The 19866-nt window shown below is 43.6% G+C and overlaps 1 protein-coding gene across 6 annotated transcripts in view; it reads right to left on the bottom strand.

The window, feature by feature from the left end:
- Positions 1 to 19866, bottom strand: part of FNDC3A (fibronectin type III domain containing 3A) — a 1314248-nt gene that overhangs the window by 216364 nt on the left and 1078018 nt on the right. For 5 of the 6 annotated variants that reach the window (XM_085621888.1, XM_085621893.1, XM_085621889.1 and 2 more), the window contains 3 exons: positions 13125 to 13238; positions 7805 to 7954; positions 7421 to 7704 (listed from right to left, as the gene is read on the bottom strand). In XM_085621888.1, the coding sequence (XP_085478014.1) occupies positions 7421 to 7704; positions 7805 to 7954; positions 13125 to 13238 (548 nt within the window). The remainder of the gene's footprint in view (positions 1 to 7420; positions 7705 to 7804; positions 7955 to 13124; positions 13239 to 19866) is intronic. The other variant, XM_085621890.1, reaches the window with a different exon arrangement.

The following is a 19866-nucleotide window of genomic DNA, read 5'->3' as shown; positions in this document are numbered from 1 at the left end:
CCAAGGGAGAATAACTGCCCGTCTCCACTCAGGCCGAGCGCCACTGATGAATCCCTGCGTCCAACCACCACAAAATGGCCGTCGGTAACAGCATCTGCAGCAAGTGTAGGGTGAGGTGCAGATCCTATGCGCAGCACCGGCTACAGTTCATGCGCGCATGAGGCAACTGAGTGGGAGTCCCGCCTGGCAACCAACGGCCTCGTTCAGTCCCCAGGGGACTGCGTCTCTATCTCGGGCAGCGGCTTTGCGGCAGGACAAAATGGCGGCTGTGCCCTTCAACGTCTTTGGCAAGATAATGTCGCCGGCTCTGAACAAAGTCTATAGAGGCCAGGTATGTGCAGGGAGTAAGTAAATGCACTGCGATGAGAGCCTCCGGGCCCGCCCAAACGCTAGATCTCCGCCACCTCCTGCAGTCAAGTCACGCTGTGAGCTGCCCACTCCGTAGCGCTGCGTGCCCCTGAGCCGCGACGCCAGTTCCAGCAACTCCGTCCGCGGCTCCAGGTAGTCTGTCACAGCGCAAATGTCCTCTTGCGCACCGGAGCAGGCACCCACCTCATAGAGTCAGTTATCTGGGAGAAAAAGGCGGCGGAGGCAAATCGCTGATGCCCGCCTTCTGAATCTGTGACGCCCACGCCTCTGCGGCCTCTGACTTTCCCAACAAAGACACCCGCACCTCAGGCTCCGGTCCGGGGCATGGCAGTCCGCTTATAATTACGGCGATCGTATTCTCAGCTGCACTCCAGACTGGGCACACAAAATTGGTATCTCCGATATCAGCATCGATTCAGGCGTCTCGCGGTGAGGTCGGGTATTCACATTTTCAATGCAGGATGAGATTAAAGGATATTTCCCTGATCGGCAGGTCTAGAGCCTCACAGGCGTGCGGCCATCTTGGTCGTGCGCCACTTAGCGCCCCCTACTGCAGCTAAACTATGGCTTAATGATGGACCAGCTTCGGGCCAGGGTGGATAGATGGATCTGACTCCTATTGTCTATAGTAGGGCTTATAGCCATCGTTAAAATGGTAGTCCTGCCCCAACTTCTACATTTGTTCAACATCGAAATTCCCTTAACAAAAGTTTTTTTTCTCAACTGCATATGCTTTAGACACGTCTCATCTGGGGAAGTAAACAACCTTGCATTTGCTGGAACACCCTTGTCCTCCCGTACGAACGAGGGGGATTCAGAGTCCCGGATATCCATCGTTATTACCTGGTGGCACAGTGTAGCTACGCATGACATTGGTATCACCCGGATGCACGCATCCCTTTCGCCAAACCACAGATCGACCTTGCAGCCCCCAAGCCATTGAAAGCTCTCCTACTGGCTGGCCTGCCACCGTGCCAGAAAGATATTCAAACTGATGAGATGGGAAAATGAATTTAAACATTAAATGGATTTTATTTTATCCCTGGTGGGGTGAAACCTATACATTAAGTTTTGGACAGGGGTCCTACCGCTGGCTCTTTTTAAGACATTCTGACCTGAGACTGACATGGAAGAAATACATGCTGCTCATCGTCCAAATCTGCAGATGAAATTAAGAGACATGTTCTCTTCTTTTGTGCTGCATAACATAACATTATATGACATTACAAGACATAATGTGTATTTGTAAAGCGCACGCTCACCCTAAATAGTCTCTTAGCACTGAATAACAGCTGTTTATTGTTACCCAACTCAATGATACTCAGATTATTGATCTTAGAAGGATGAAAGGCTGAGTGGACATGCCAGGATTTGAACTTGTGACCATGAGGTCAAACACAGGCCCCTACAGTGGCCACATTAGTCCACTAAGCTACCAGACCTGGCCTAGAATCCTAGACCGAAATGGGTCAAGCTACTTTGTTTACAAACGGGAAACACAGTGTCATTCTACTCAGAATATACAAATCAGACACTAGCATGTGTGTTGTGTTTGTGGTTTCCAAGCACCTTCAAACAGCGTGGCACATAAAGGCAGACACAGCTAAAACCATGATTGTATAAGTTAAACTTTCTAATGCACTTTGTGGGCTTATTTTTATGTATCTTCAATTGAAAATGTGTGTAGTTGCCATTGGATGTTGTGTATCTGAACTGACAAAGTAAATTAAACTATTCACTGTTTCTGGATCAATCCGACCCTGTGAGGCTAGAATCATAATAATGACGACCTGCGTTTTGTAGATGGTACTTTCTCTGATTTCTACGTTGCTGTGAGGTTGCATCTGTTAATTTATTTACTGCTTATGTATGCCCGTACATATTGCCTGATTGGATGAAGAGCAGGTACTGCAGAACAAAGAAAATCTTCCATGAGCATTGTTAGAAATCAGGTTTCCGGTTGGCAGAGATATGCACCCTATCCAAGCAAGAACCATAATCCTAGTCAAGGTAACTGAGATACATACTAAAAAAATCACGTGTTCACCCTCTGGTAGCTTTGCACAGAGCAGTCAGGCTAATCTAAAGAGGTAAAGTGTAAAGTATTTGTGCAGAAACACACACAGTAACACAGTGAAAACGCTACAAAAAGACTCCACACCAGTTTAGAAAAATAGATTACATTCTGAACAAAACAAGACCTAAACGACTAATACCAATTAGTACGAGTCAAAATATGAATTTTTAAAGAATTAGTGAGAACTAGAGCTTAGAAGCAAATAGTGTTTAGGGGTTACTGTAGGTCGTGCTGGATGGGACAAAGTCAAGAGTTCCAGCCACCCATGACAAAGTGCAGCAAAGCACATCAATCCTTGTCTCAGAACAAAATGCAGTAGTGGTGAGGCTTCGGTTCTGTGGACAAAACGCCGAGGCCGGAAAGTAAGGGAGCTGCGCCGGGTTAATCCAGCTGGAGATGATGTGCTGTACGTCTCCACACACTGGCAGCGATGCGTTGATCCCTGAAGCGTTGATTCTGGAGGTGATGCGGCGCTGCTGAGTGCAGTATGCCGGGTCCAGACCATGCAGTGCCGGTTATGCGTCGACCCCGATTTTTGTGGCAGGAGGTGTCCAAACGGTGCAGAGATGTCAAAGCGCAGGTTCGGTCAGATGAAGCACTTTAAACTCACATCCAAGGGCCCCGGACTGGATTGGCACCACTTGGCAGAGCAAGACTTACACTAAAGTAAAGTCCAGGTGCTGGGATGAAGTTGAAAGGTGAAGTCTTTGATATTCCTGAGACTTCAGCAACAGGAGGCGAGCCAACCAGCCCTTGGTGAAACACAGAAAAGTGGCAGTACCTCCTACAGCACAGCAATCAGCAGGCCAACACAGCATAGAAGTTAGCAACGTAGCAGTCCCTTCTACAGCACTGCAGCTCTTCTTCCTGGCAGAAAGTCCTTAGTTCCAGCAGTGTTCTGAGTACGTGGTTTCAGAGGTCCAATACTTATACCCATTTTGCCATTAAATTAGGGAGACTTTAAAGAAAGGTCTTTGTAGTGCACAATACCCTCCCCTTCCCTGCTCTGGCTCCAGACGCAGTACAGGGAGTAATGCAACCCTTTGTGTGTGGACAGGACACAGCCCCTTCAGGTGGACGTGTCAGCTCCTCCCCCTCACCCTGCTCAGGCAGACCCATTAACATGCAGATGACCACCCAGGCACACTTATCCTTCCATTGTGTTTGGCTGTCTAGAGTCAATGCAGGAAGCCAGCTGTCACCTACCCCAGACGTGTCTTCCAGAGACAGGCAGAAGGCAACAAATAATTTCAGTAAGAAAATGCTGACTTTCTAAAAGTGGTATTTCCAGAACTGCAATCTAAAAACCAACTTCACTAAAAGATGTGTTTTTAAATTGAGAGTCTGAAGACACCAAATGTGGTTTTCCTATATTTTCCTAATTGGAAGCATCACTTATAAAATGTTACAAGGCAGCTCTAATGTTATCCTATGGGAGAGATAGGCCTTGCAGTAGTAAAACATGAATTTAAGAGTATTTCACTTCCAGGACATGTAAACTTAAAAGGACATGTCCTACCTTTCAACCACACTATTCCCCACCCTTGGGCTGTCCAGGGCCTTCTCTAGGGGTGACTTAAGAGTAATAAAAAGGAAAGTTTGTGCCAGGTTAGTAGGTTAACTTGCCAGGACAACAAAGCAGTTTAAAACTGCACATACAAGCTCAGCAGTGGCAGGTCTGAGACATGTTTAAAGGGTTACTTATGTGGGTGGCACAATCAGTGCTGCAGGCCCACCAGTAGTATTTGATTTATTGGCCCTGGGTACATGTAGTGCACAGTACTAGGGACTTATAGGTAAATCAAATATCCTGATCAGGGATAAACCAATTGTTATCACATTTTAGATACAGAGCACATGCACTTTTGCACGGGTCAGCAGTGAAAAGATGCACAGAGTTCTAGAACCAGCAAAAACAAACTTCAGCAAAACAGTCAAAAACAGAGGAATCCAAATCTACCAGTCAAAATTCACTCCTGTGGGTGCAGCTACTGGCTCGCTAGACAGACATGATTCTTGAGAAAACATACAAAAATTATCAATCAGAGAAAAAACAGAGAGGGAAGCAGTGTACACCTATCACTATATGCACTGCCCAAATACCAGTCCTATCCTCACCACTGATCACCAATGTTAGAAATAGGGTTTCTGGTTGGCACATGTATGTACCCTGTCCAAGCAGGAACCACAATTCTAGTCTGGGTATTGAGGAACACACTAAAAGATCACCTGTGCTCACCTTCTCGTAGCTTGGCACAGAGCAGTCAGGCTAATCTAAAGAGGCAATGTGTGATGTATTAAAACTAAATATCTCTCTCTTTTATTCCCCCCCCCTCCCCCCAGTTTAGGGAAATAGATTAGCATATTCTAAACAAAACTACAACAATCCAATAAGTACAAGTCAAGATAGAAAAATTTAAATAATAAGTGAAAAATTGTGCTCAGAAGCACATAGTGATTTAGGGTAACTGTAGGTTGCACTGGAACTGAACAAAGTCAAGAGTTCAGGTCACCCGATACAGAGTGCAAACTGGTTACAGGACCCATGCAGGGCCCACTCAGCAAAGTACCTTAATGCTTGTCGCAGAACAAAAGTCAGTAGTGGTGAGGCTTCGTTTCATGGATGAAATGCCTAGTGTGGAACGCGAGCGAGGAGAACGCCGTGTCCACACCTTGCAGCGGCGGTGATGTGTCAATCCCGAGGTTGCGGCAGGCGATACTTCGGTTTCCAATCGACGCAGAGATGTCAAAGCAGAAGTTCTGTCAGATGCAGCACTTTAAACTCACATCCAAAGTCCCTGGACTGGAATCGCACCACTTGGAAGAGCAAGACTTGCAGCAGGTAAAGTTCAGGTGCGGGGATGAAGTTGTAAGGTGAAGTCTTTGATAGCCTTGAGACTTCAACAACAGGAAGCAAGCCAACAAGCTCTTGGAGAAACATAAGTCCTTAGGATGTAGAGAGCAGATCCAGTCCTTCTCACTTTTTTTTTTTTTGATAATCAATTTTATTGTATTTAAGGAAAACAATAAATTCATTGGCAACACATCAAGACAAGAAGCAGCAGGCCAACACAGCAAAGCAGGGAGCAAAGTAGCAACCCTCCTACAGCACGGCAATCAGCAGGCAGCGGGCCAACACAGCAAAGCAGTTAGCAAAGTGGCAGCCCCTCCTACAGCACAGCAGCTCTTCTTCCTTGCAGAATGTCCTTAGTTTCATCAGTGTTCTGAGTACATGTTGTCAGAGGTCCAGTACTTATACCCATTTAGCCTTAGAAGTAGGGAGACTTCAAAGATTGGTCTTTGTAGTGAACAAGACCCTGCCATGGCTCCAGACTCACTAGAGGGGGTATGCAACCCATTGTGTGTGGACAGAACACAGCCCTTTCAGGTAGAAGTGTCAGAACCTCCACCTCATCCTGCTCAGCCAGACCCATCAACATGCAGATGATCACTCAGGCACACCTACCCTTTCTTTGTGTGCGGCTTTCTAGAGGGAATGCAGGAAGCCAGCTATCAACCACCCTAGACGTGTATTCCAAAAATAGGCAGAAGCCACCAAATGATTTAAGCAAGAAAATGCCAACATTCTAAAAGTTGCATTTTCAGAACTGCAATCTAAAAACGAACTTCTCAAAAAAATTGTAACTTGTGAGCCCAGAGACACCAAATTTGGTTATCCTACCTTTTCCCAATTGGGCGCTACACTTATAAAATTTTACAACTCAGCTCCAATGATATCCTATGGGAGAGATAGGCCTTACACTACTAGGACATGTAAAACTTAAAAGTACATGTCCTACCTTTTAAGTACACTGCACCCTACCCTTGGCTGTCCAGGGCCTTCTCTAGGGGTGACTTAGCGTAATAAAAGGGAAGGTTTGTGTCTGGCTAGTAGGCTAATTTTCCAGGACAACATGGCAAGCCTGAGACATGTTTAAAGGGCTACTTATGTGGGTGGCAAAATCAGTACTGAAGGCCCACCAGTAGTATTTGATTTATAGGCCCTGGGCACATGTAGTGCACTGTATTAGGGACTTATAGATAAATCAAATATGCCGATCAGGGATAAACCAATTGTTATAAAATTTTAGATACAAAGCACATGCACTTTAGCACTGGTGAGCAATAACAAAAGTGCAACGAGTTCTACAACCTGCATTAGCTAAGTTCAGCAAAACAGTCAAAAACAGGAGGTCAGAAGGCAAAAAATTAGGGGAAACCATGCTAAGGATGCTAGGTCTAACAGTCATATTTTTTAGGCTGCCAGAAAAGCTAACCACTTGCAGCAGAACCAGATGTAGACAAGAGACAGTGCCCATGCTCCGTAGTTTCTAAAAAGAGATTATTTTCTTAAAGTGAGTTCCCAGGGTTCTCATAATGACTTTGATTCTCAGCACCTGAATCGAAGTGATGACTCTTAGCACAAATGATAAATCATTGGACCTACTGTGATCTAGTCCTCATTTGTCATTGTAGAGCACAAAGTTGGGGCTTTAAACTCAGTGCTCTGAGATTGGTAGAATTTCAAGAACTAACTTTTAGATTATTTTTCACCTTTTAAGAGTCACAAACTTTAGACCAACTGACATCATCCTGCTGCACAGCCAATTACCACTGGGTGGGCATGAGGATTTAACTACTTTCTCAGTCTGTCTGGTACATTTTAAAACCTACATATTTCATAGTAGCTCAAGAAAGAATTCTGTAAAAAAAGAAAAAAAAATGTGTGTTCAACAGAGAGAGCAGAGGTTTTGATTTAGTGGTGCAAAAAAACTGACCTGACCAGGACATCAACATTTCTGTAATGCCACCTGAACCAAGGTAAAACTAGATACGTCTGGTATTATCTGCCATTTAATAGTGTAAAAAGCCTTATGGAAAGTTGTGAAAATGCAAATGGCTGCCACCACATATTGAGACTACCTGACATTCAGATGATTTAAAATGCTTGGGTGCCTGAGACTGTTTGCATACCTGTAAGTTGTATCTGGTTGTAAACTGTCCATAATGTAGAATAGAGTTTTTCCAACTACAACTGGCTGCTTTTCACCAAAGTCTATGCAATAGCCAGTAATTTCCGATCCATGATCACAAGGTTTTTCCCACTGAATTGCCAGGCATGTCGAAGATGAGAATTGTAAACTTTCCACTTCATCTTCTTTCACTCCCCAAAGACTAGTTACGGCTGCTGGTACCGAGGCAGGAGTCATACATGCAACTGCTTCACTAAAGGGACCCACACCTGCAGCATTCACTGCCTGAAAATTAACAAAAATAAAGATGCAATGAAGATATCAATGTAACCATCTGAAAAATGTTGCAGTATTTTAGGGACAATCACAATGATTTCTATTTTACCTGAACTCTGCAGTAGTAAACAGTTGCTGGTGAGAGTCCCTTTGCTTCATAGGAAAGACCAGTACCACAGTAACAAATTTGCATACAACCTTCCACTCCTCCCCATTCCAATCTATATTCTGTGACGTCCGCCCCATTGCCAAATGGAACCTGTTGAATGGATGACACATTGTAAATTACAGGCTGTTTTTAAAAAAGGGCATTCTCTGTAAATGACAATTTTTACTGAATTATGTGCAACATTTTATAACGGTTTGATCTCTCTATGCCTTCAGACTACAGATACGGAACAGAGTTATAGCCCAAAGTTGAATCCGTCCCTTTCAGTATATCAACTTTTAAGTACAAGTTAGAACTGAAATATAGTTGTTTAATCACACAATGCTTTGGGACTTTTTGCCCACTTAGACGTCTTTTGATAATGACCTATTAACTGTCCAATTCGACCTCACACTTCCCTGTGGTGGAATGTGAAATATCCAATTGTCAGAGAATAGTGAATGATAACCTTATAAACTCATGCATATGCAGATTTTTAGCTGTGAAGTCAATACAATGGATTTTCCCCAGTGCAGTATCCCTACTGTCTAGGTAAAACCTGAAGTTAAAGTTAAAGTCAGATGATAAACATTTTGTGGCTACTAGCCAATCAGTCAAAGTTAGCCAATCAGCAACAACTGATAGAGGATCCATTCCAATGACCAACACCAAACTGTGAATCCAATTTTAACTAGCAGAATCCATAGCGGTAGATTGATTAACAGATAGCATGTCAGACCTGCGTTTATATCTGATGGCTATATTCTTGGTACTCAAAGAGATGGTTATTGTTAAAGTATATACAGGAAATCAAATCCTTACCCGAGTGTTTAGAATACTTGACACCTCCCACCAATTGTATAAGAAAAATAAATTGGCTCCTCCAAGGGAAATGAGGATGAGCACTCACTGACTACTCAATGATGGGGAAGAGGGTTTAGAACTGCTCAACTGCATATTTACTCTCAACAAAAGCATTTAGTTTCAAAATATTTTCTCTTTCACTTACATGTAGATAAAAGGCAGGGGTTTTGAGGCATGCTTTACTTGTTTTTTTTTTCATTCTATTATTGATGCATCTCTACAAACTTAGTTTGGCGGGGGAGTTGGGAGATATCAGGGAGATCTGGGGAGAATAGTTACCAGAGTTGGGGCAGGGTTGTCCCGGTTGGGGAGCGAACCCACTTTCACATTTCATGTGCTAAATGACCCACCACTCACACAGAGACCTACATATCTGGTCATGGAACGTAAGCAGATTGGGCCAAAAGATTAAGCGCAACCTTGTCCTCTAGTATCTACGGAGACATGCTCCGGATATAATACTATTCCAAGAGACACATCTTAGGGGCACATGTTGGAGGGCCCTAGACAGATTTGGGTACACACTAATTGCCCATTCCAGCTACATGACCGATTCCAGAGGAGCAGGTATACTGCTTAAGAAATCAGTTCCTTTTACAGCACCCCGCACTTGGAATGACCCACAGGGCAGATTTGTGACAGTGACAGGAACATGGGAGGGCAAGTCAATTAACCTCTGTTCCCTACACATCCCTCCAAGCCTACATGCTGGTACTCTGACGAATGCTGGTGCGCTAATATTAGGTCTATCGGCAGGAACATTAGTACTTGGACTAGATTTAAATGAGGTCATGAATGTTGCCCTAGATAGGGTTAGCGGAGTGGAACTGGGAGCGGGCAGGGGAGCATTACCCTCGTTCGTTGAAGCTATGGGTCTGGTTGACTTATGGAGACAGCATAATCCCTCCGTCAGGTAGTTCACACACTTCTACTCAGCGCACACTTGTTATACTCTGTTAGATTATCTCCTCACTCATACTACATCAGCTGGATTATTTCGGAATGCAACAATCAATGTGAGGGGCATTTTAGATCACTCACCCGTGGGGTTATATCTACAGGGGCCCTCAAAGACCATCCTATTGTTCCCTATAAGAGATACTTGGTATCTCCAAGAGAGGGAGATGAAAGATCAAATCAAAAATAGGACCACCCAATACTTTGAAGAAAATCAGGGAATAGTGGACTCCCCATGTGTACTGTGAGAAGCTTACAAGGCAGTGCTGCAGGGCCAGGTCCTCGCCCTTATAGAGGGAGAAGAAAAAAAAAACATCTGGAATTTGAGACCATTGAAAAGAAAGTTCAGTAGCTGGAGAAACTAGAGGTACCAGACAGGTTGGAGGGCTGGCCCACCAACTAAGAATGAAGCAAGCCGCCCTTCAAGCTTTTGCAGAAAATAGGGCTAGACAATATGCCCTGGTGACACAGCGCTGTTTGTACGACGTCGGTGACAAGGCAGGCAAGCTTCTAGCCTGGTTGAAGCGCAGAGACCGAGACAGGGCCTGGTACAAGACGCCAACGGGGCAACACGCATGACCAACGTGGATAAAGCAAAGACGTTTGCCCCACATTAGGTACATATAAATCCCCCCACCAGGATCCAGCATCGGAACTGGATAGTGTAGCACTCATGCACACACTAGATCTACAGATGCTGGTGCAGGAGGACAGAGAGGGCCTAGAAACAGACCTGATGGAGGAGGAAGTGGTGGGTGTCATTAGGGGGTCTATAGTCTGGGGAAACAAGAGGCCTTAATGGCTTGCGAGTTGAACCATTCAAGATTTGCGCAGCAGGGGTGGCCAAACCTATGCTGGCCATGTTTCAGAAAGCCCTAGAAGAAGGGTCCCTGCCGAGTGACCAGTGCCTGGCTACGATAGTAGTTCTCTACAAGGGAGGCAAACCACCCTCCCAATGTAGCTCATACAGGCCAATATCCCTCCTTATCACGGAGGCGAAAGTGCTAGCCAAGGTGCTGGCGACTAGGCTGAGAGGGGTAATTGCGACATTAATGCACCCGGATCAATCAGGTTTCATGCCCCATCGCAGAACCCGGCTTAATCTCCAGCGTCTGTACAGGGTCTTGAGCCAAATTGAGCCGCCCGTCTCGAAGAGGGTGTTGGTGACAGCCCTCGATGCTAGGATGGCTTTTGACAGTATACTGTGGAATTACATTGTTGCCGTATTGCTCAGGATGGGCTTTCGACCTAACTTCTATAGCTGGATCAGGCTACTAGCTCGGTCAGCTGGTTACTCCAGATATTTGCATAATTCAGCGATCATTCTGGGTACCGAATAAACTGGTCCAAATATGATGTTTCCTGCTGAGGGGGGTTGGGATGGGGGATGGGTTCAAATACCTGGGCATCCACATTACCTGAGACCCGCAGGTGTTGAATGTGCAACCTCACTTAGAGAGACTACACAGTGACTATGCCCACTGGTGCATTCTGCATCTCACATTGATGGGGAGGGCATCACTATCCAAAATTAGGACCTTTCCACGCCTATTGTACGTATGGCAAAACACGCCATTCTGCCTCTCAGCGAAGATGTTCCAAAGGCTGGACCAGGAGGTACGATCGCTGCTATTGCAGGGATCGGCCCCTCCGATAGCCTTACATAAACTGTAGAGGGGAATGTTCAAGGGATCTTGAGCCAAACTGAGCTGGACGCTCGGCTCTATTATTGGGTAACACAATTAATAGCCATCAATGACTGGGTGCTCGCAGATCAGCAGGAACCCACGTACAGGGTGGACAGATAAGTGATGGGCCATGGGAACTACCATGCCTTCACATATGTGCTCGGTGGTAAAGGCCTGGCGGGATGGGACATGCTATCTGGGGTGGCAGGATAAGTTGACAGAAAAGATCCCACTGTGGTGTAGTGACCAATTGCGAGAGGTGGGGAGCCTGAAGGGCTTCTCGCGATGGGTAATGCTTGTAATCAAGCATCTAGGGGATGTCTGGAGGGAACATGCTACAATATAATTTGCAGATCTCAGACTAAACGACATAACAGACACAGAACATTACAGATATGCCACACGGTAAGTCACCAACTTACAGGAGGGGGAGACAGTGCCAGACTCGTCTGTTTTCGAGAACCGACTCATTGCAGACCCCATGCCTAGCAAGGGTATTTCACTGGTGTACAAAAAATTGTTAGATAACTCCCCGGATGTAATGCTACATCGTCAGAAGTAGACAGAAGACCTAGGTGACATTGACGATGAAGAGTGGGTGGAGGCGTTGTAGATCCCGAGGGAAATTGCCATCAGGACTAGGTTCCGCCTGATCCAGTTGTGAATTTTACATAGATCCTATTATTTCCAAGCCGTATTTTTCAGAATAGGGACAGCATCAACCCTGCAGTGCCTGCGTGGCTGCGGCCAAGAAGCTACATTTTTCCATATACTATGGGCACCCCGGAGCATTCAGTCATTCTGGGAACAAATTACAGAGGTGTTGGCTAGAGTCTTGTCAGTGGCAGTCCCAATGAACGCAAAAGAACTACTACTGAACGTGTTTTGGGAAGAACCCAGACCCAGGTACCAACACATATGGGTGACCCTAGCAGTTGGAGTGGCCAAGAGAAAGACTGCCCGGGCGTGAAGTAAGCCAGAACCTTCGTCACTGGGGAATGGATGTCGGATATGGACTGGTGTCAAAATGCGGAACAAGTGGTATATCAGGAGTGAGGATGCCCCAAAAAATGGGAGAGGGCAGGGGGGGGCCTGGAAGGAATTTAGAGGGGTATAGTGTTTTGACTGTTTTAGAAAGATATACAGCACAAGGGGCCTTACAAAATTAATGTCATCACCTCAGTACAGAATACACTGGAAGCAAACATTGGGTCAGTAACACAAGAACTGACTTAGACCAGGCAACACCTACAGTAGGTTATGGTGTGCTGAGGATACAACAGATGCAAACAATCTATTCTTAAATTAAAGAATTTTTGCAAAAGGCAAAGATAAACAAGTGGCCGCTGTAGAAAAAAATGAAAGTTTTATGAACCTTAATTTTAATTAAAAAATCCTAACCAACCACAGTTCACCAAAGTTTACAGGAAGTCCCATTAGACAAGAAATAATACTTTACCAGTGCTTTACCAGTAGGACTTATATAATACAAAAAGAAGCCAGCAAACAGATTTTTGCAAATGTGCACAAAAATGAAAGCTCACTGTGTGTTGATAGGCAATGAAGATAATGAAAGGCAATGGAAATAAACATGCAAGTCATATTATTACGTAACATCGAATATAACAAAACTGGACAACTTTCCTACGAAGCCTGTAAAGACAAGTAACGATGTGTGAAGGGAAGAATGGAGTCGGAAAAGACTGAAAAAGTAAACAAAATGTTTACTATTTAATACAAAGGCACAATAAAATGTATAGTTTCGACATTACCTCCCAATGCACTACAGCACATGTTGCAGACCGGCATGTAACCTGTGGGGGTTTACAATGATCTGGAGGTCCAGGGGCTGTGGTAATTTCACATTTTTCAGAGAACATTCCAAACTGAAAAAAGAAAGAAATCTAAGTAAGTACTTTGCTTGGAAGAACATTTTGAATTTAAGATTAGTTTACAGATTTACAGTCTACGTTGAAGCAATGTGTTGGTGTTCTGAAATGTAGCATTTAGGGGAAATGTTTTACAGGAAACTACCATGCAAAGGATAACAATGGTGAGGTATTGTTTCGCACACTGTGCAAATTAACGGGAGCAAATTCTGATTTAAGTAACCTTGCCCTACAGACTTTAAAACATTTGAGTTTATACTGATTAACCGTTGGGTATATATTTTCTTTTTTTCAGTAGTAATCGTAATCTACGAAAACAGTACTACATTCATTCCTCTCTTGTTCAGCTGTTTTGTTACTTGAAGGAGTTTAAACGTCACCTTACGTTTACTGGATCACTACAATAAAAATAAGTAAATTAAAGCAGCTATGTTTTGTCCATAGACGCAGCATTAATTCCTCAGGGAGTCACAACCTCCTTCAACTCTTGCTCTCTTGTTGTTCTCTGTAAATTTAGGATTTGAGAAACTTTGATGGGAATTCGAGTACATTCATGGATGTTCTCAAACATTACTTTCCAAGTTATGAATCGCAAGGGATATGTTCAGATTTCAATGGAGTGTTAAATTTGAATGTATTCAAATTTAAGATTAAAGAGGGCAGTAGGAATCGCTAGAACGGTGGGAGAGCGAGGGTAGGGTTGGGTAGTGGTTTGAAGGAGGAAACAGTAATTTTCCTCAACAAGTTTGGGAAGTTTCGAAGACTCAGAATATAACAAAAAAGGGGAGGTTGGATTCAACCATACTTGCTGTAGATCAGCCAAGTCTTTCCCACCAAGTTCAGTGCCAAGAGATGAAGACAATTTTCTGTCTCAAGTTATCGGACCTGTTTCTTTCTCTTCGATTTACATAACCCATGTAGGGTCTCAAAGAGAGGCAATCTGTTATCAACAGCAGGAACACTCCTAAAAAATAAGACCTGCAAAGGCAGGAAAACCATAAAGGTGACGTTAACTGCAAAAAGCATAACATAATTAGGGCTCGCGGTTTTATGGTATATATTTTTTTTTATATTTCCGTCTGTATTTATTCATCTTTATTTTGTGTTTTGCGTAAACATGAAGTTGTAAAACTGTACATTTTCATATTGATTTAACTGATAGACGCACACTCATACTTTGATGTCTGTCGTGTTTTAGCTATTTAAGCTGTCAAATACTACATAACAATACATCCACTGGTAAATGCTAGTATTATACCACAAATGTATATTGACACATGCCGTTATGTAAAGAAATGTCATCCTGTTTTATAATTTCCCATGCTGTCCATCTGCTCAGTTGGTGGGATATAATTCATGAAAGACAGCACAGAGTCACTTAAAAGCAGCACCATTTTTTAAATGAATCCACTTTTTAAAATAAATGTAGACAGAAAACACATTGTTTTCTGTCTGTATTTATCGGTACAAAACCGTAAAAATGGAAAACAGAGCGTCTTAATCATAATGCAGATTTGAGCCAAATTACAAACCAAGAGAAGGCTTTTACACAGAAACATTTCCCTTAAAATCCAGCAACAGTTGAAATAAAGGAACAGTGCTAATGGTATGAGCCAACCCGACTGTCCCTAAACCTGCGCAAAGCAGCATCTGCATGTGCACCAAACAAATAAACACCATCAAATGGCATGTCAATTAAAGCTGACTGGACTGCCTCTAAACATCCAGTAGAAAGAAGCCAAGCTCGCCAGCGAAACGCCACAGAAGGCGCCATGGCTCGACCAATCGAATCAGTGGTGTCCATTCCACACCTATTGATTAACCTAGCCGCCTGTTGCCTATCTGAAATCAACCGACCCAGTTCGTGCTTATTAGCCTCCGGAAACAATGGCAATAATTGTCGCAATGAATCCCATCAGGCATGAGAAAAACGTCAAAGGACGCTACTCGTGTTAATGGAACATAACGCTGCACTGGTGGAAAAGAACATACGTTTTCCAGAAGAGTATTGCTTTCAGAAATCTTTGCCAATCGAAGTATGAGGAATACTATCCACATTCCGGGAGGCTGTAGCAACCTAAACGACAAAATTGTCACGTGACGCTTGACGAAGAAGGCAAGCAGGATCATCGTGGGCAGGGTGGTGCATGTGGGCAACGGTACGGTCACAAGTGCACCAGTGTCAGGTATAGCCCAAGCCCCCAGTAAAATATCATATTATGTCTCACAAAAGGGCAGCACTGGCACAGTCCCTGAATGACCCAGATGAAGAACCTCAATGAGGAGGTCTATAGATTTCTCCATCTAAGACAGAGTCAAATGTAGAACATCAGTCACCCTTCTTAACATATCCGCCAAGGAAGAGCCGGCTTCCGAGGCAAGGCCAGGAGGGGATAGAAGGCTAGAAGCCGGGGATAATTCTAATACGCTTGCTTCGCCTAACTCAGAAATCCAGCTATCCATCATAGGAGGATCTGTATGCACTGGATGCACAAAAGGAACCCCTTCCTCATTTCCTACCACAAACTGTTCACCCACAGAACCATTAATTATCGGCTCCATAAACTATGTCGATCGACGGCGTCACAGCACCGTATCGACCTCGGGATGAGAAAGTGGAAGGGTGTCGGACGGCACCGACGGCGACACAGACAAAACAAACCGAGAGGATGTCGACACCTCAAGACTCTCAGCAGGTTCGTGTATCTAAATATATCCTGGAAGAACAACCGAAGTCGCTCCGGAACCAGTCAGCACCACAAGTGTTAACCCCGAAGGGCTGTGCCCTGGCGTCACTGTGTCAGAGGGCCTAACTGCTGCCAAGGATGGATCTGTCAGCAAGGCGCAGTCATTGCACCCATCCCCTTCTTGGGGCCTGAATGCACACCAGGGAAGGTGAGGATTTAATTATGACATGAAGAGCATTGTAACACTCTTTCATCTAGTCCTGAGTCGTCCAGATTCCAGGGAAAGTGTGGAAGCATGGGAGCGACTCTTGCGTGGAGTTCTCAGCACAAGGTCATGAGGAGCCGCTTGAACCCACGTCGTGAGGCGAAGAAGCCCTGGAAAGCAGCGACTTTGATCACTTACGACATCTTTTACCATGGGATGTGGACGGGGACTTGGACCTTTTCCGCCATTCACTGGATGGCGAGCGACACCCACGAGACCGGTCTGAGGAGCGGCTCCATTGTCAAACCACAGACGACCGACTTTTAGGGGAACTGGAAGTCCTCGACAAACATGCCGTCTGGAGCTTCATACGTCGCTCCTACAACGCCTTTGGTTTCAGTCGTTGGCAGGCGTCGCATTCTTTGGCGTTATGCTTCTCCAGATCCGCATTACATCGCGGAAAAGAAGAAACTGACGTCCGCGTGCCGAAGGGGACTTATATGGCTCCACTGACGTCATATCAGGGGGTCGACGTAATCAAGGAGCCGTACAACGCTGTCCCTCAGCGCACAGAGGTACTGCTGAAGTACTTCCAGATCCAGTCTGACCTCTGCGGAGAATTCACAAGTTAAGGATTCGGCAACTAGATGTCTCTATCAGATATCATAGATCATTGTGTATATTCATGTCTATTTCCAATGACCTGACTTCTGTTGCTGAGAAGTTCAATCATTGCATGTCTAGCATTAAAGTAAATGCTGACTAAATGGAGGTAGTGGTATTAGGTACTCAGGAGTCTAATATCTGGTAGCAGGAGGATTGTGAACCTCTTCCCACTCTGGTCAAATCAGCCAAAAACCTGGATGTTATATGCGACAATACCTTGACCTTTGATACTCAGGTCAGCCATACTACCAGCCCGTTTTCTCATTATCGGACCCTGAGAAAGTTTTTTTCCACATATTCCAGAGGATTTGTGCCAATCAGTCATTAGCACACTTCTCAACTTGTGATTGGATTGTTGCAACTCCTTGAACATCAATATCAATGTTTCCTGTCTTAACAAACTTGCTCAGAACGTGGCTGCCTACTTATCCTTAATATTATGAGGCATCTTTCGGTAAGAGAAGAGATTTGTTCACTCCACTGTCTTACAGTTAGGAAAAGGATAACTTTTAAAGGATCTATGCATGGGATTTTTAGCTCTGCATCCAAAAGCTTCGAGCCAACTCAACTCCTTCCATTGGTACACTCCGCGAAGGCTTCTCAGATCCTCCTTCCATAAGCAGGTGGTGGCTTCCAGATTCCGAATGGCCAGATGGGGAGGTTAGTCCATCTCGGCTGTTGCTGCCAAACTACAGAATACCTTTCCGCCCATATCTCAGAAGCTGACTCTCTTGCCGCGCTCAAAAAACTGTTGAAAACATGGCTTTTCTCTTCCTATTTTTCTTAGCTACTGGGGCCTCTTTGTCTTCTGTTTGGCACTAGGTGCTTTCCGCCAGCGGTTTAACACCTCGGGGTATAGTGCGCTCTATAAGTTCCAACAACATAATATCATATCACATAATATTATATAATTTAACATAACATAACATCTCCCTTCCAGTGTTCTCAAAGAACACAGTCTTCTACAGTGCTTCATTTAAAAAAATATATATATATATATGTCCCATTGCCAAGGTTTTTTATTTCAGAAGCCAGCTATCCGTTGCCACTTTCATCACTGACACCTCCCACAGCTGCACTGGTGCAACCCTCTGCCCTCAGTGTTAGGCCCTTGGTAGCATCCTGTAATTTAAAATGCAAGTGTAAAATAGCGGTGCCAGAGGGACAGCTATTTCTTTTTAAATGCGAGGGCTGAAGGACCTCAGCTGCGGTTGAGGGAACAGTAGCTGAACCATGACATTTGTTTCATTATGTTGCACTGCTTACATGAAAATCTGCATTTTACAAAAAAGAAACAAATAAAACCTGTATTTTAAACCAAGGTTTTGCCAGGGGTTAAAGGTCAGCAGTATGCTTTGAATGTGATTTCAAAAGCCCTGAGCAACAGGACCAGGGCAGGAGTGGCAGAGGTGGAGAAAGAGACAGTATGTGTTTAGTGCAAGCATTGATCAGGAGTTATTTCTAATATGCTTCGAGCAATTCTGTAACAGGCTTATGTATAAGTCTGCATTTTGACAAAGCATGCCATGGCAACATCCTGTAATAAAGAAAAAGCAAGTGTAAAATAGGGGTGTCATAGGGACAGATGAAGCTAAGTATGAAATAGGTGAACCAACAGTGAAGGGCTCAGAGGGATTTCAGGAAGCATATGCCTGCTAACGTAATTTCATCCCCCCCAGTTTAAAAGATATTTCATCGACTCAGTGCATGTTCAAATGATTCACTTAAAGGTAACTCTATTGTCAAATCACAGGTCAACTGAGATAGATGATTAAGTCTAAGGAAAAACTGATAAACAGTCAACCTTGGACCACAAATATCTCCTTCAAATCACAAGAGTTCGATGTACAGCAAGTTTTATTGCAGTTAACATGTCGATCCAAATTAAAATTTGCCAGATTTAAAATTTGTCAGTACCTCAGTGAGCGCAACAACAGAGATGCGCATTAACGTTACCAAGGAAATGTGTTACATGAATATGTGTATGTGATCAATAATCCTCCTAATCAGGGTGAAACCACAATGGGTTTAACAAGGAGATTTTTTAAATTACAATTGTACACATTTTTAGCACAGCAAGTAAAACTAATATGAATCCCAAATACTGAAATAATAATAACAAATTCATTCAGAAGAACAATTCAATAATTGAAATATCCACGGGTAAGAATAAACACGTAACCACCTCATTCCTATAACCACACAATAATATCAATGAATAGTTGCATCTCTTTGTGAAATAATGTAATAATTCAGGGAGAGAAAATGACATATTTATGAAGTCATTAACCCACTTGCAGAAACAGATGTTCATCCACCCACAAGTCAGTCCAGTCTCACCTTGTTGAGTTATCACTGAGCGTATAAAAATAATGCAATTTGAACAAAACAAAAATATTTTCCAATTATCAGAGGTAAAATGATGAATCACCAGGTAACACTGTAATAGTAACTAATAATTCAGCCCACACAAACAGTGCTTAGCTTCCACAGTAGGTCGTATATTTGTAAATCTTCTCTTCAGAAGATTCATAGAGGGATCCTTTTAGGAAAGTAGTCTTTTGTGAAGAGAGAAAAATTTGCACAAGTAAATTGAACCAAATAGTACTTGAAAAAGAGAAAAAAGCGCAAATTGCTAGTCCTTATGTACAATTTGTTGCTCAAATTAAACACTATAGAAAACAATGTTTTGTACTCAAATACAGAATTGTCCCAAACAGTAATAAACACTATTGATCTCAACAAATCACAAGCATTTTCATACAAATGAAGAACATATGATGACTGTTCAGCTGATTGGTAAAATAAGCAAAACAGAACTGAAATTAACTGTGGATTGCAATTACACTCTTCCAGAAGTGTAACCATTTAATGAGCAAAAAAGACCAGCCCTCAAACAAAATAAACAATTCAAATTACAGAATGAGCAAAGATTTAATGCACTGATTACCCCTTGAAACAGCAAACGGCACAGCCTTTTCAGATACCAGAAAGGTGGCTCTCAACTCACAGTTAAGAGATGCGAAACCACATAATGAATCACAAGTCAAGACAATGTTCTAATTTC

Source organism: Triturus cristatus, chromosome 8 (genome assembly GCF_964204655.1).
Source record: "Triturus cristatus chromosome 8, aTriCri1.1, whole genome shotgun sequence".
Taxonomy (NCBI): Eukaryota; Metazoa; Chordata; class Amphibia; order Caudata; family Salamandridae; genus Triturus; species Triturus cristatus.
This window is presented reverse-complemented; position numbering and strand designations above follow the sequence as displayed.